Source organism: Nothoprocta perdicaria, unplaced genomic scaffold (genome assembly GCF_003342845.1).
Source record: "Nothoprocta perdicaria isolate Ctin4 unplaced genomic scaffold, notPer1 scaffold_30, whole genome shotgun sequence".
In the NCBI taxonomy this organism is placed as follows: domain Eukaryota; kingdom Metazoa; phylum Chordata; class Aves; order Tinamiformes; family Tinamidae; genus Nothoprocta; species Nothoprocta perdicaria.
The window spans coordinates 3,453,454-3,465,805 of NW_020455533.1; the positions used below are offsets into that span (position 1 = coordinate 3,453,454).

Sequence of the window (12,352 nt, forward strand, 5' to 3'; positions counted from 1 at the left end):
AGGGAAGGGAAGGGAAGGGAAGGGAAGGGAAGGGAAGGGAAGGGAAGGGAAGGGAAGGGAAGGGAAGGGAAGGGAAAAAAAAAGTTCACTAGTTTGACATTCAGGACAATCGGCTTCGTAGTGGGAATTCCTCCACCTGTTTTTTGCAGTCACTTCTGAAGGCCATTTTTTAGTTTAAAACAGGTGCTTTTTGGTCCCTGACATCTAGAGGGACCTGTCCGAGAATGGACACGTTTGGTCTGTGTGACTCAGAAGGACGTCATGAGCGTCTTACCTGTGCTGAGTGGGATGAAATATGAGGGGTTTGTCTCCTTGGAAGTTTGCAGGAAAGCTATGCTCATATTTTAAAGGCACACAGTTATTTTCCAGTCAGAAATGTGCTCTATTTCAGTCCCCCTTTAGAGAGAGTATCTCCTGGTTTCTATTTTAACTGGGAAATGATGAAGTGCTAAATCACAGAGTGGAAAATGTGTTTATCAATATGTTCTTATGTCATTTTTCAGTGCAGAGCTCAAATTCAGTAGCAGCTATAAATTAAATGACCCAGAGAGGCAGGATAGGAGCAGAACAGGTATTTACATGCTGATCTTCAGATAATGTGTTCTATAAAGGCACAGAGCCCGCTCCCCTAAGGATATATCCTCCTCTTTCAATGTGCCGGTCTTCAAAGGAATGTTTTCTCTGGCAGCTCTGAATCCAGGTGCTACTGATCTGGCAAACTCACCCAGAATTGCTCATATTGACAGCAGCAGTTTGTCTAGGGAAAACAGAGTAAGCCTTTCTTTTTCCTCCTCCTTGAAAGCCTTGTCAGGAGGAAACAGTCCACTCTGCTTCACCTTTGCTGCAGAGCAGCTGTTTTGGTGAGTCCTTTTGTCCTCAGAAAGATGATTTTGTTTGTACCAAACTCTCAGTGTTCCCTACAGAGGTGAACAGCTGGTTTGTGGGTCACTTGGATGGAGAGGGAACGGATGGAGGTACTTGTGGTTCGGTGCAGGGAGGTGGCCTGTGGACATCCCCATGGGCACGGTCTCTGGTGAACCTAGAAGGAGGCAAGGGGAAGGATATGAACCAAGAATTAGCTTGTCCGAGGCCAAGAAATGGGAATCTGCAATAGGAGAAACCCATCCACCAAGCTGAGAGCAACGGAATGACAAGGAGGAGCTATGATGAACTGGCTTTGAGTCCGGTCATTAGTGACTTTGATGAAGGCTCTTGGTTAGAGAGGCAAAGGAGAAAGGGAGAACAGAGGGGAGGGACTGGAGAGAAAACAAAAAACTTGCAGTCCAGGTAGGATGGAGGAACTGGGGATCCAGCTGATTAAAAATACATCTATTTCACTGTCAGAAGGACATTCATTGAGTTCAGTAACTTGCAGCTGGTGCTCTGCAGCCTTCTACACAGTTTGTGAACTATTTCCAAAGGGCTAGGAAGGAAGCTAATCGAGAAAGGCAAGGGGAAGAGGAGGAAAGCGTCTTGAATTTATCCCATTTTCAACTACATCAAGTCTTTTAGAAAAATATATCATCATTCTTTTAAAGATTTCCAGAAGTGAAGAATTCCTCAGGGCTGCTGTAATGTTCTTCCAAGTTATTTACTCTCCAGATAGTTATCATGCATAAACACTTAAGAGAGCCGGGATGTTTCTGATGCAGAGGGTGTCTGTTGGCTACGTAGGCTGAGAGTGAGGGATGGTGTTTGAATTTGTCCTAGTTGTCTGTGGGGGCTTCCAGGTTTCCTCAGCTCAACTCTGAACTTTTTCCTTTATTTCTGGATATATTTAAGCCTGATATTATCATTAAAATGCCTTAATAAGTCTCTACTTCCTGAATTAGAAAATACTTTCATAAACAGAAAATTTAGGAAGTTGCCAGAAGCTGTAAAAATGTGAAATCCAAGAGGTTTCTTGAAAAGAGAGAAGAAATCAAAGCCAAATTACAAATCTTAGGAGAAGGTTTAAAAAGACCAGGTAGCGCATAGCTGGAGCCAACCTTGAATGGCCTATTTTATGAATGAGGGAATCCCATTTCCCAGTGGGATTTTAGCATACATAAATCAATGGCAACCCCCCCCCCCTTTTTTTTTTTTTTTTTAGGATCAGTTTCTCAAAAATATTTCCTTGGCCATGAGGTTTGAAAGAAGGAGATTTGTAGCAATAAGTAATCACAGAGAATGGGCAGGGCGTTCATGAGGTACAAAATTATTTGGCTGAAAATTTTGCATTGTTCCCAGAAGGAAATCTCATTCATTGAGCCAACTATTCATTGTAATTTGGCCTTCTTGGTGTGTGAATCATTTGTGAAACAACTGCATTAACTATTATTTTGGTGTAGCCATTATTTGCCGGTATTGTATTGGTTCCTATGTTACACTCTGCATCTGAGATTTCGAATAACAGAAGAGTAAACTCCCCATGAACAAGGAGACCTATTAAATATTTGGAGATATTTGCTGTTAAATGCTATCTTATATGACCAAATTATACTCAGTCCTGGCGTTTTCACGATTTAAAAACCACCAACAACAAATAAGTTGTATTTGAAATAGCTTGAATCTGAAAGCACGGTGGTTAAACCTGGAATGTTTTCAGATTTCTGAAGAGCATGGATCTGGGAAACTTTGCTGCTCTCTGTTTCCCCCTAGCTATTGCCTAAAGTAATGAGATTAGTCCAGCAAAGGAGCAATCAGTGTGATTACATACTGGCTGCAAAACACAGCAGAACCTGGAAGGAACTTTCTGCACCCCAGTAGCACAAATGTGCGTCATTATTTCTTCTGGTGTCCCTCAGAAAAGGAAAAGGAAGGAGAAAGCTGTGTATTGCACCCCAGACACATATATTTTGAAAGAGGATGATTGCATAACTTGGAGAAGAAAAAGAAGAAATATTGCAAAGAAAGAGTGACAGATAAAGGAAGGCAAAGTTTTGCAAACAACCTTATTCTAGGTGTGAGTGACAGTCACTATTTCTAGCTTCTAGCTGCAACCCTGCTCTAACGCTGCTGGGTGTATCCAGCATTTGCCCAGAGGATTCGGGATGTCTCTGGAATCCCTCCGTGGGCCTTTGCTAGGACATTTCCTTGAGCAGCACCTGTAGCAACACCTTGTTTTGTGTTGGTGGAGCTGTTCTAGTGCATCACCGGTGAGGTTGTGGCAGCACCTAGATAAAGAAGGGTATTAGTCCCACCCCAATTCTTTTCCCAGCACTATGGTGAAATTTCCTAGAGAACCCCTCGAGGAGAGTTGCACCACATCATTGCTTGCCATAGCAACCTCACTTGTTTGTCACTGGTTTTGACATACAGCAGTGATGGATCTCAGTGCATGGAGGGACTGAAACCAAAGGGCTAGAGAGAACAGGGCAGCTCTTGCTGCAAACCTTGGGCTAGATGCTCATCTCTGCTAAAGACACACATTCAAAATCCCTCTTTTGATTTGACTAGAGCTTAATAATGTGGGTTAATAAATCTGCACACTGAATTTTGCCCTTTCTGAATTCTTTATGCTGCTGTGTTGGATGGAGCTCAAGCCTGGAGGGGAATCACTTAGGCGCAGGTGAGATAGGAATGGGCTTGGCTGATTCCCTCTGACAGCTTTAGCTTTTTGTTAAAATGCCCTCAGTATGAATCATATTATCTAAATGCTGCCTCTTACAAGTGTTTCTGGTAAAATCCTGGGCCTGTTAATCTACTTTAAACTCCCATGTCATTTTCATATGCATTAAACAACTTGGCTCTTTCTGCTGCGGTTGGTCATGGTCTCATTTTCCTTATGATTAAACTGCCACCACCCACCCAAAGCTCACACAGATCATATCATGCTTTAGCAGGGCTTTTAATAGCCCAGGACCTCCTATTGGAAAGCCTGGAAGTGCTTAGGGGGAAGCCTGGAAGTGCTTGCCCCTAAGCACTGGTCAAGGAAAGAGTGAAAATAGGAGAAGGAGCCTGTCAGGAAATGGTCACTGCCCAGGACATCAGCTTCAGGGCTTTTTGGAAACAAAACCTTAAAAGTACAAGGTCATAAGCTCTCCCTACAGTGTATTGTAGGGGGAATAAACAGTCAATTATCCTGCCTTATGACTACTGGAAGGTGGCAGGGAATTCCCTCTGCTTAGCTGACGGGACGTTTGGTACTCGCCTTATGCCCAACCTTTGTTTCCTTTTCTTTTCTTTGCAAGGATTATGAGTACCCTCTTCATTCTCACAGTGCCCACTACCAGAAGAACGACCGCTGCCCGCCGCCACCCCAGACCTTGCCCGAGAGAGCCTGTGAGGTGCCCAGCTGCCGCTCGGACTCGGAGTGCGAGAGGCACAAGCGCTGCTGCTACAACGGCTGCATCTACGCCTGCCTGGAGTCTGTGCAGCCACCGCCAGGTAGGGGGGACCTGGAGATCCACCTGCCATAGGGAGGAACACCAAGAGACATGTAGGAATCAGGGCAACCAGTCCCCATGGGCATCTGGTCTCAGTTAGGACGTGTTTCGGGGGTGAGGATGGAAGTTGAGCTGTGTAAGCTCTGATTTCCTGGAGCTGTGATTAGTCTTGGGTCCTTGACTTGAGGGTGAAACTTGTCTAAGATCAGTGGGTACTACAAAATTTGGTTTAAGTCTATGGTGCCAGCTCTTTTCTGGGAGTATATTCAGGTAAAGAACCTCCGACCTGAGGAAGGACTCATTGAAACTGGGCAGCTACAACCATCTCATCTCATCCATACCTTGTGAAAAGAGGATGAGAAGCAACAGTTTCTCTGGCTGTTATGACCAGGCCTTGGGGCCCTGCGTGACACCCATGTTATTGCACCACTGGGACAATGGGAACATGGATATAAACACCTTGGTACAAAACTGCCAGCCAAATCTGCCCTACAGGAGTATGGCAGCCTCATCACTGGCTGTTAGAGAAAAAACAGTGACTTTTTAATAACTCTGTGTTCTAGGGACGATTCTTCTTGACTGTGTTTTGCTTGTTTGTGTCTGTTGCAGTTTTAGACTGGCTGGTTCAGCCCAAACCCCGCTGGCTGGGAGGAAATGGGTGGCTTTTGGATGGCCCTGAGGAGGTCTTACAAGGTACGGTACATTTGACCAAGTGTCTCCTCTGCAATATGAGTAATTGAACACTGTTGCACCAAAGCCATTAGTTTGGAAAGTAATATATTCGTCACATAGAGGCTTGACAGGGATGTTTGGGGCTACTGGTTTTTGCCTGGATTTTCAATTATCCCTGTGTGGTGGAAGAGGGCACAAAATGCACACATGGAGGAAAGTCTGGAGACCACCAAGCGCTAGGAATAGTCCACAGCACTGAATTTTTATCCATTTTTGAAATCAGTAGAAATATCTATGTTTTTTAGAAGTAAACTTTGTCAACATACATAGATTTTCTGCCAGCTCCCTAATAGATGGCAGGCAGACTTGCAAAGAGGAAGGAAGAGGCAGAGATACATGCAGACATAGTCAAGCAGTTGGAATGGAAAGTGAGCCAATTGCTCAATAAAGACAGGAAAAGCAACAGGCCACGTGGCAGCAGGGTTTGGGCACATCAGCAATGCGGAGGTGATGGCAGAGCTTTCAAAGTGACCGTCATGTTGCAGCTAAACTCGAAGGGCTTGACTGTTTCACCTGAAAACCTCCAGAGCACAGGTAAAACTCAGCTCTTCTGCCCTTCTTTCAGATGCATAAATAGCAGCTGGCAGTGCATGAATTTTTGATTCATGTCAGAGGAATTTATGAGCTGGGGAAGGATTGCAAATATCTGACGCTACCCTCAAGAGCAGGATGCCAGGCAGAGGAGCTGCAGGCGCCCTTCATGCAGGAGGGGAACAACACCTGGGAGAGACTTCCCCTCTAAGTACATAATTATATGTACAAAAAAAAAAAAAAAAAAAAAGAAAAGAAATCTGAAGATCTCAGGCAGAATCTTGTCCCTAGGAGTTCAACAGGGAGATCCAGAACACATTACCTCTCCACGTGCCACAGTTTCCCCATAAACAAAAAGGGACAGAATTATACTCTCCTCTTTTGTAAAGGTTTTGAATTCTGATAATGAAAAAATCCTCTAAGAGTTACAGTATTCCTGGCCAGGATTTCTCTAACATCCAATCTTATTCAGTAGTACCAAACTCACTTAGTTCTTATCTGCTGTGGAAATTCCTAGTTGTTCAAGAGAAAATTCATCCTCCAGCTCACGGGAGTCGGACTGACAGATAAGGCCGGTCCCTTCTCACCCATTCCTGTCATGTTTATACTATTTGATCTCATTTTATCATCTTTAGCACAGCTCAATGGAGCAGTTAGTGGAAGAAGAACCATCAGCCATGGCATCAGACTTGCAGCTGGAGTCCTCAAAATTAAAATCCCAGCAAAGGAAGGGGAGGAAATCTCTGCGTAGTGTCTATATTTAATATACACAGATACACAGCCATGAGTCCTGCTCTATTTTCTCAATGGGCTCCACAGTTGCCAGAGACCAGGGGTCAAGGTGATCAGTGCCTGTGTTTGTAGCAAGGGTGGCACTGCCTTACCCCACCATGAGTCACATCCAGAGTTTAGATTCATCCGGGAACAAATGGGTGTGGAGCAAAAAACAAAGCAGTAAAGTCCGTTTTCCTGGTGGGTTTTCCCTGATTCCTCTCCCAGCCCTAAACACTAGTTGCAAGAGATTTGCAGCTGCTGTCATCTGAGGGAATCCCAGCTTGGAGGGAGTACCTGTGAGGGAGAATATGGTGGGCAGAAGACATGAGTCTTCACTGCTCTCCAGTCCTCATTCAGACCCTGCACAAATACACTAGCAAGGGTGGCATAATTAACACTCCCCACACTGGGGCAGACAGGGCCTTTTGTGTGTCAGGGGTGAATTGGCGCTGCCAGGCTTCTTTGGATGTGCCAGCTCTTTGGTATCCCTGCTTGGAAAGGAGCCTGAGACCTTCTCCGGGAGGAGATGCAGAAGGGGATGGCCACATTGGTGTGTTGGGGCTGGTAACGCTGAGGTGTGTGACCTGCTTTTCCAGCTGAGGCCTGCAGCACCACTGAGGATGGCGACGAGCCTCTGCATTGCCCCACGGGATACGAGTGCCACATCATCAACCCTGGCAACACCGCCGAGGGAATCCCTAACAGAGGCCAGTGTATCAAGCTGCGTGGAAATCCAGGTCAGAGGCCTGCAAATCACCCTTCTTTTTGTTCGTTCTGTCGTGCAAACGTGGTAAGATGTGACTCATAGGCTCTAAGGCAGACCTGGTGGGCACTGCATGAATGCCAGGGCAAAAAGCTACCTCGCTTGGCTGAAGTCTCTGATGCCCTTGGCAGTAGCTGGGCTATGGGAACAACCCAAGGAGGGAGACACCACACATGTTTGTCCCTTCTGCAACAGTGCAGGTAGAGCGGGTAGTGACCTGCATGTCCCTTTATTTAGCTGCACGATAAATGGAAATATTTATAATATCATTGCACACTTCCTTAAGCAGTGATAAGTCTCAAATTCCAGTTCTGCTTTCAGACCTGGGTTAGTACCTCCAAAACATTATTCCCTTTTTTTTTCTATAAACATATTTTCCCGATAAAGGAGCTCCTTTTGGCCAAGTATTTTCCAGGATGGTTTAAATAAGTCCATAATAAGTAACGGAATGTATATCCGTATAGGTGTTTTTCGAGCTCCAGGCATTTCTGAGAATTTAAATAGCAGTATAAATGCTGAACAGAAAAGACTTAAATGGAGCTTGAACTTTACAGAGCACTATTAGATGGTCTGATGTTGTGCAGAAGTTTTCTTAAATTTGAGAAAATCAGTGATTCCTTAACTGATAACTCCCAAAAAGGACATAAGCATCTAGTGATCAGCAATTAACCACTCTCAAGAGATTGAACCATGACTGCATAGTTCAAGGATATAAACAGATTTGTAAGACATTTATAGCATCCCTAGATGTCTATGTAGCTACAGAGATCCTCTGTTTTCCTACTGGAGGAGGTTATTCCCGTATCTATAACTTTGCTGTGCACAATGTTTAACACACACAGTGAAGGCTGACTGGTGTGATATGTTCTCATTATGTTCCTTTTTTTTCAGATGGACGTAACCTGAGGCATAAGTATTACAAGGAGTATTTTGGTAAGCTGGTGGCATGAAGTGTTTACTGTCGCTAAGCTTTACAGTGTTTGCATTGCTCAAAGGGAATTTGCTGCTTATGAAATGAAGGTCTATGCATAGCAAAAGAGGTTCTCTAATCTCAGCTTTCCATCATCTTATTCTTACGAAGTGCATGGACTCTTGGTGACAGATATCGTCAGCTGTGACACACTGCATTATAACTATAATGCCATGGGGTTATTTTTAAGTGCAATTTTGGAGAACACAGAACTCAGTCAGGACAGAGTCTCCTACCAAGAGCTTGCTCTGAGTATTGGGATGAGGGTAAAAGAAGTCCAGAGCCCATTGAGTTGATCCCTAGCTGTTATCTACCATCACATCAGACGTCAGGTCCCTCCACGAATGTTAGATCCAGCTTCTAGTAGGACCATCTTCCAGAATCTCTCATCTCTGATGGCTCGGAAGCTCCTGATTTCCAATTTAAATGTATTCATGGCTGATTTCTGAATTGAAAATACGGAGGAGAGAAAACACATGGGTGTAGACACCGGGAACAGTCTTGCTCATCAGAAATGGATCAGTCTTGGCACATCAGCAGCCTCTCATTTTTTATTGAAAGCACCATATCAACAGAGATTGAAGGAGAGGAAGAATAGGAAATGCCTGTGTAAATATTCATACAGGAGGAAGCTGCTGGTGCAAAGGGAGAGAAACTACAAAGTACTTTCTGGTGAAAGCAAATAACCCAGTGAGTCACTGCGTCTAATCAGAGTTGTCTCAAGGTCTTGGGAAGGTGGAAGTGCCAGTGCCTCCTTTTCTCCTTCCACCCACAGATTTTGACACAAATGCAAAATCTAATTCTGCTGGGATTTGTTTTGCAGGGGGCAGTTCCAACAACGTGGTCGGCTACATGAAAAATCAGCAGAAGCATCTGGGCTAATCCAAGGTGCTCCCAGGTAAGTGCCCTGAGAATAACAGGACATTCAGGTGAAAAAAGCTGGTGCTGAGGATGCAATTATTTAAATAAATAGTTGTTTGAGTTGAAATTACCTCTAATCACTGAGCTAGCTTAGGGACAGCACCTTACAGCTATGCAGGTGACAGGAGTCTCAGGATCCTTGGCATTGCAGACTGCCCAGGGACAAGTCTATGTCTTTCCCGTCTTTCCTCCTTTCAATTTCATTTTCATTTTATAAGATGCGCCTGATTACTTTGGAAAACCCTGGCCTTTGAGTCCTTAGAGAACGGAATGATTTTCAAGATGAAAAATAAATGCTGCAAAACTTTGTGAGCATCACAATTTAGGGAAGAAGAAACTCATTTAAATGGAGATTATCATATTTAGCATGTCAGGTGGGCTTTGGAATTTTTAGTATGTTTTATTTAATTCTCAGATGGCATGTCTAGGATTCTATTCCAAAGCAGGTACCTGCATTAAGTACCAAAAAAGAAAAAAAAAAAAAGAAAATTAGGTAAAAAAACTCATTTCAATAGCATTCCTATAAATGCTTAAGCATAAGAGTGGCTTCATGTGGTAGCTTTATGTGTGTCAACATCTTCACTGAACAGTGTGACCCACTCCTGTGCATAAATGTAGTTGTATCTGGCCAGACCAAAGCCAAGAGCTCCATTGATTTTATCAGGCTTTGAATTAGGCAAGAGTGAAAATATTTGCTATAGCAAAGATTCTGCCCTAAGATGGTTTTCTCAACCTTTCAAGCTCCACTCTAAAACCAACTGGAGCTTGGCTGGCAGGCACTAAACCAGAGCACGTCCTCCTTGTGCTTACGTCAGGACTGCTGTTAAGATTGCATGGCTGCGTAAGGACAAGCTCTGTGCAAACATCACAGGAAAGGTAAATATTTTAATTCTTTCTTTTGTTTTTCATCCAGCTGGACCACTCTGCTAAGCAGCTTTCAAGGAATGATTTACCCTCTAGTTGTCTGTTTTGGAAGGATGCCAGTCCTGAGTCTCCAAGAGCACATCTCCAGCATTGCCCTGTCCCTGCCCACCGATGCCAAAAGTACTTCACTGTGCAAGCAAAAACGTGAATCTAGATTTTAAGCCTATTGATGGAGGGAGAAATGTGATGCCCTGAAAAAATCCTCCCCACTTATTAGCTGCCCTTCTGCAGGTGAAGTGTGAGCAGTGTTGCGCTGCTCTTTGCAAGCCCTTGATATGGCTTGAGGGCCGGCAAAGAGGTGGCCAATTTCCCTATCCCAAATGTTATTTGGTAGTATAAAAAGGGATGAAGTGGTCTCAAAAACAGACCTATTACATTTAAGTTATACTAAATAATTAAGATTATAGCAGTGAAAGGGCTCCCTGGGTCAAATCCAGTCCCTGCCTTTCTCAAGCAACTGTTTCACCTAATCCTGCAGGTTTCTTCTTATTTTGGAGGTTTCTGTCTGAGATTCAGCTGATTCACACCCACATGGCAAGTTTAATATATAAAGAGTTGAGAAAGTCTGAGTTTGGAGCAAAACAAATTCTATCCTGGGTTTATCGAGTTGCCTTACTTAAATTCCCCTCTCTGGTGAGCTGTAGATCAAAGCTAATGATGGAATAGATTTCTTCCTACAACATCTAATCAGTTTGAGGCACAGACATGCCAGCCTTTTTAAGTTGCTATTTTTAGCCAGTTCAGTTTGTACTCGCCAAGTATACATCTGTATTTTTGTACCTGCAAAACCTCAACGGGAGGACTGAAGGCTGGGTATGTATTGTGAATGTTAGGAGAGCCAAAGCATGACAAAAATGTGTGATTAAAAAGATTGTCGGGCAGAAGGGCAGCTGCTCTATAGAAGAATATTATGTTCACTTCTATAAATCTTTAAGGATAAGTTATTTGTATTTGAACCTTGCAGCCTTTTTTAAAAAATACTTAGCTTTATAAAATGGAAAACATTATTTCTGTGCATGTTTTCCTTCCCTATGGCAGCTCCCTAAAGGGACAGCAGCGGTTTGTTTGGATGGATCTGCCAGAATCAGTATGTAAAAGAAGTCATTTTTGCTCCCTTGTTTAGCACATGTCCCCATTTGCAGTCATAAAATTATCATTTTTATGTAGAGGGCAGCAGTGGCACACGTATATACCCAATTCACACCTACAGGCACTTGCTTTCACCCACAAACTACAAGTTCTTTTCCATTCACCAAGCAGTTTAAGTCCAAAGGTGCCTCTGAAAAACTCGATCCGTTGCATATGGCATTTGCAGCTGGCGAGATAAAAGCTGCCAAACTGCTTTGGCTGTTGCCCTGCACACACAGACACATTCCTCAGTGCTTTACAGTGCAAAGGAACAAGCCGAGGGCTCCACCTTCCCCTGAATACCTCCATCCATTAAATTCCCTGCATTTCACTGTGCTTTCTTCCAAGTTCTAGCTAAGTGCAACGTCATATTTGCACAGGCCTCTTTCTAGAATATTATCATATACAACTTATCACAGTGATTTCTTAATTCCTGCTAAAAACGCAGGAGCCCATATTTCATAGTCTCAGTCTTAGTTGAGACCAGGAATTTGCCTTTTTCGGACTGACACTACTTGATGTCTTAAAACACTTCAGCTTGTAGCCAAAAATACAAGTCTTGCACCCAGATGCTGCTCAGTGAAACAGCTTGGGGTTTTTTCAGCATTTTTTTTTTCAGAAAAGTCAGATTCTGAATTTCTGTTTACTGGACATCACCCTTCCCAGTGGTGCTATAATGTTTGTTTGTTTGTTTTTTTCTCTTCACATTCCTGTTAATATCCAAACTGAGAAACAAAGCCTGCAGAAGAAATACATGTAAATGATGTGTTTTCAGCCTTGAAGTCTGCCACACTTCAGGAAAAAAAGCAGACCCAGTGAATTTTCCTGATCTTATTTTCTCCAAACAAAGTGGCTGAATATCAACCTTATGAAGCACAGTAAGAAATCACAAATGTAGAGTTGTAGGGCTTCTTTTTACTGTTTCTATGTACATTTTACAGCATGTTTGGTGCTAGGGTAACCTCTCCACGCAGGGTGCTAGCGATGCTCTGTGCACGTGCTCTCCAGACACGCACGTTCTGCAAATTTGGTGCTCAATAAAAAGTGTCCAGTTTATTTTTCAACTATGTCCAGTCTCAGTTGTGTATTCTTGGCATAAGCCTGGCTTAAAATTATATAAAATAACTGTGTGAGATGTGGTCCTGCTGAGCACCAAGCACCTCGGTGCAGGTGACACTTTGCCCTGACAGCAGCTATTGATAGTAGGGCTGGTGCAATAAGGTTCCCTGGGGCACAGGAGGC

General features: G+C 43.6%; 1 protein-coding gene across 2 annotated transcripts in view; it reads left to right on the forward strand.

Moving 5' to 3' along the window:
• Positions 1 to 11,898, forward strand: part of WFDC1 (WAP four-disulfide core domain 1) — a 12,580-nt gene extending 682 nt beyond the window's left edge. The window contains exons 2-7 of one of the 2 annotated variants that reach the window (XM_026042432.1): positions 4,173 to 4,368; positions 4,977 to 5,060; positions 7,001 to 7,141; positions 8,059 to 8,100; positions 8,961 to 9,035; positions 9,972 to 11,898. In XM_026042432.1, coding sequence (XP_025898217.1) covers positions 4,173 to 4,368; positions 4,977 to 5,060; positions 7,001 to 7,141; positions 8,059 to 8,100; positions 8,961 to 9,019 — 522 coding nt within the window. In that variant the 3' untranslated portion in view covers positions 9,020 to 9,035; positions 9,972 to 11,898. Of the gene's footprint in view, positions 1 to 4,172; positions 4,369 to 4,976; positions 5,061 to 7,000; positions 7,142 to 8,058; positions 8,101 to 8,960; positions 9,036 to 9,799; positions 9,862 to 9,971 lie in introns of those variants that run through there. The other variant, XM_026042433.1, reaches the window with a different exon arrangement.
• Positions 11,899 to 12,352: the final 454 nt, after the last annotated feature.